At 34.5% G+C, this 3,616-nt stretch overlaps 1 protein-coding gene across 1 annotated transcript; it reads right to left on the bottom strand.

Moving 5' to 3' along the window:
• Positions 1 to 368: 368 nt before the first annotated feature.
• On the bottom strand, positions 369 to 3,005 carry LOC122638885 (squamosa promoter-binding-like protein 15). Its single transcript, XM_043831737.1, has 4 exons — positions 2,862 to 3,005; positions 1,200 to 1,642; positions 801 to 994; positions 369 to 712 (listed from the first exon to the last, which is right to left on the bottom strand). Exons 1-4 carry the CDS (start codon positions 3,003 to 3,005, stop codon positions 369 to 371), a joined length of 1,125 nt encoding a protein of 374 aa, XP_043687672.1.
• Between the last annotated feature and the right edge of the window lie 611 nt (positions 3,006 to 3,616).

Here is a 3,616-nt window from a genome sequence, read left to right as displayed (position 1 = left end):
ATTCAAAACAAACAATGAAACGGGAGAGGGGGGGAGAACACAGAGGTTATGGAAGAAAGGAAATTTTAATAATAATGGTGAGTAGAATACATACAAGTAAATGGGTCTTCTTGGGGTTAGAATCTTCAACCAATATAGGCGATGACAAAATATGAATCAGCTCCATGACACTGATGCTTCTTGGATAGATGTGGCTCTCCATGCTCTTGGTTCAACAACGTGGTTTTTTGGGCTTGAATTCCAACAGACCGTGAAGTCAGAGATAAAGAGATTTCGAACCTGAGTGAGCATGTTCTAGTATTGCTTCTATAGATCGGCTCCCCAAAACAGATGGCATAAGCTCGAAATGGGTATCGGGGGATCTGTAGCTACTTTTCTAAGAAGATAACCAGGGGAAAAAAATAATACTGAGCCATTGGAATGGAGATGTAATGGCCCCAACTGATCCCAAGACTATCAAGAGAAGATGCTAACGCAGCTGAAAGAACAGTAAGCAAATCCGTGGTTGATGGAGCAGATGTGCTGCCATTAATTTTATTAGAGTGGTTTGACGGAGCTTGTTGTGAAACATTTAGCTCAAAACTTCCTGATGGTGACTGAGAAGCAGAATTTGAAGCAAGAGGTAGCGAATTATTAATCTTGGTGATAATTTGGATGAGCCTATCCTTGTCGGGTATTGGAGGACTATTTGCACTTTTATCATTATTATTTCCTGCATTTGCAGTCATATATGTCTATAAAATCTAAAAGATTGAAACTGTGGAGGCAATTCTCAAGATGAAAAAACAAGATTTCCTCACCTTGCAAACAAGTTAAAATAGTTAACAAATTGACAACATCAAGGTTCCCATTACCAGTGTTCTCCCTGCTTCCAGGTATCATCAACCGTGGGGAAACATCCTCTGGTTTTGTTTTCCTCCTCCTCCGGTTGTGCCCAGCAAGCCGACGCCAACAACTTCTCTTACCCTCATCAAATTCAGAAAGGGGGTGAAATCTAAGGAAGGCAAAACCAACTTCAAAATGGTATCTAATTTCCCAAACCACTCAATTTTACAAGTTTGTTCAAACAAAACCACCGGAACAAGCAATTCAATATAGGTTAGAAAGATGGGAGAAAAGTATTCGACGAAAGGTCTACTGCTGGCAGAAATGAAAAGAACAAAACTAAAATTCCAAATGATACTGAAGGAAGAACTTACCTGCTACACTGCTGGCAAAACCTCTGCATCTGCTTCCCCACAAGTGCTTTGGTGGTCTTGCTGTGAAGCTCACAAACCTTATGTTGATGGTGATAATCCTTTGCATTTGATAGATCTCCTCTCCAATCATCTACTTGACATATTGGGTAGCTCTCGCCACCAGGAGAACCAGATTGGACTCGTTTATTGGGTCTCGATGCAGTCTCATCAACTGAATATAAACTACCACCAAGCTTCAACGTGAGGTTCTCACCATATTTATTACTAGTACTCTTCTTCAAAACCGACTCATCCCCAATTTTCTTCTTTCCAAGTTCAACTACAGATTTTCCCAAACGAAGAGCATCGCCCTCCGAGGGCTTGGCAATGAAATTTGCACTGTCCCAGTCCCAAACCTTAGGGCTCCAATCACCCTTCACCTGTCGGGAAGGTGAGTTGAACCGCTACTACGCTTGGTGGTTAAAAGTAGTGCTTTACCATGACAGATCATGCTTCTTCGCTAGAGGAGGCGCTTCACAGAATCGACCTGTAAGAGCCTGGTGAAAGAAAATAGGGGAAGCGACTTGCGTACCCACGTCTTCCATTCATCAACCATGAATCCCACCAAAAAATTAGAAGAATGACTTAGACACCGATGAAATTCAAACTTCGATACTCCAAATCTCTGCAGCATAGATTTCACAAGGAGAAATAAAAATCATTCGAAAAGGGGGAAAAACTGACTCCTCTAATATATAACAGAAAAAATTCCCCAACAATTTTAGGGAGGTTACATCAAGGGCAACTATTATTTACAAATTATGTGATATACCTGGAGACGGGAGGTTAAAAATTGGAGCAGTGTGAAAATCAAGAGAATCTTTTCGAGAAGTAATTGGAAAGGGGAGATGCATTGAAGATTGGGAATCTATTTAAAAAGATGGTTTCTATTGAAGAAATATGAGAGATATGGTATATCGGTAAAGGAGGGAGATAATTATTACAGATTCCTATTGGTAGGAGGAACACGAGAGAGAGAAAAAGGAAAGAGTATCATAATAAAAAAGAAAGCATGAGAGGGAGAGAGAGAGACGTGAAAGCGAAAAAGGAAAGAGGGAACAAAATTTTTAAAGAATATTTAGTATTAAAAAAATACAAAGGGTACCTTAACTATCAAAAAATAAAAAAGAAAGAAAAAACATGATAATAAGAAAGATATGGTATTTAAATAAGATAAAAGGGTAAAATAGTCAAATGAAAAAATAGCCACGAAAAAAAAAGAAGATTGAAAGGATTCTTATAGAATATAAGGTTTTTTTTTTTTAATTGCCTTAATTTGATGAGAGAGAATTGGAGAGATTTTCTCTCTACAATTGTTAACCGATTTACTTTTTGTAAATCTAATTTTGTGGAGAGATTTGTTTTAAATAATAATAAATATTATTAATATTAAACATTAATTATTACTAAAGGTACCTAAAATCATGAAATTATAAGAAAAAAGGACAAAGATTAAGAATTGAAGAACGAAATTTTAGATAAGAATGAAGGATAGAATAGGTAACTGAAAGATTTGCCACAACGTACTTTTTTATAATAGTATGATATATATATATATATATATATATATATATATATATATATATATATATATATTTATTTTTTGAATAAATTGAAATTTACAATTTCTGTAATTTTCTGATTCAAGGTTACAGATGCATTAGATACAATAACTGTTACAATATTTGATGATATTGAAACAGTTATAGGATGCTCAGCAAGTGAATATGCGGAATCAACAGAAAAGGTAAAAACAAGTTTTTTCATAAGTACTTTTAAATAATTACTAACATACATAAGTATATTAAAACACTTAATATTTAATTCAATGTTTATTCTTTGTTTTGCGGTATAAAAATAAATTACATTCTTGCATATCCAAGATTTACTGTTTCTACTTCAAAATGGATAGTAGAAACAATGATAGTAGAACATCAAAAAGAATTGTTGTAGAAAAAATCAAAAAAGAAAATGCTGGAAAGAACAAAATCATTGATTTGAAAGAATATGCAGACAACAAAAACAAGAATATAAAATAGAGAAGGAACAGCTTTGATATATAGTTTAGATGATTATTAAATTATTAAAACAATGTGTGTTCGATGTATGGGTTGAACGGATTCTGCTGCTTGTTTCAAGCAAAATGGTATTTACACTATTTTTGAACAATTTATCAAGTTTTTATTTCTTCTTCTTTACTCTAGAAGTTACAAGTAACAATGCTGAAATTTTTTTCGCTATTTTGAATTTCTTCGTTGTCAAACACATACATCTGTGAAACCAATTTTACTTAGAGGATTTTTTTAAGGGTAAAGCTATTTGTAACCAACCCGATTACAACAATAAGTTGTAACCGGATTTATTTACCCACTTTATAC

The sequence above is a fragment of the Telopea speciosissima genome, chromosome 9 (genome assembly GCF_018873765.1).
Source record: "Telopea speciosissima isolate NSW1024214 ecotype Mountain lineage chromosome 9, Tspe_v1, whole genome shotgun sequence".
Lineage (NCBI taxonomy): Eukaryota > Viridiplantae > Streptophyta > Magnoliopsida > Proteales > Proteaceae > Telopea > Telopea speciosissima.
This window is presented reverse-complemented; position numbering and strand designations above follow the sequence as displayed.

Excerpts from the sequence above, each read along its gene's own strand:
- LOC122638885 (XM_043831737.1), bottom strand. The coding sequence starts at position 3,005 with ATGAAAAAACTTGTTTTTACCTTTTCTGTTGATTCCGCATATTCACTT. Across the intron at positions 1,643-2,861 it reads ATCAGAAAATTACAGAAATT|CGGTTCAACTCACCTTCCCG; the intron begins GTAAATTTCAAT and ends CAAGCGTAGTAG. Across the intron at positions 995-1,199 it reads TTTTGCCAGCAGTGTAGCAG|ATTTCACCCCCTTTCTGAAT; the intron begins GTAAGTTCTTCC and ends TGCCTTCCTTAG.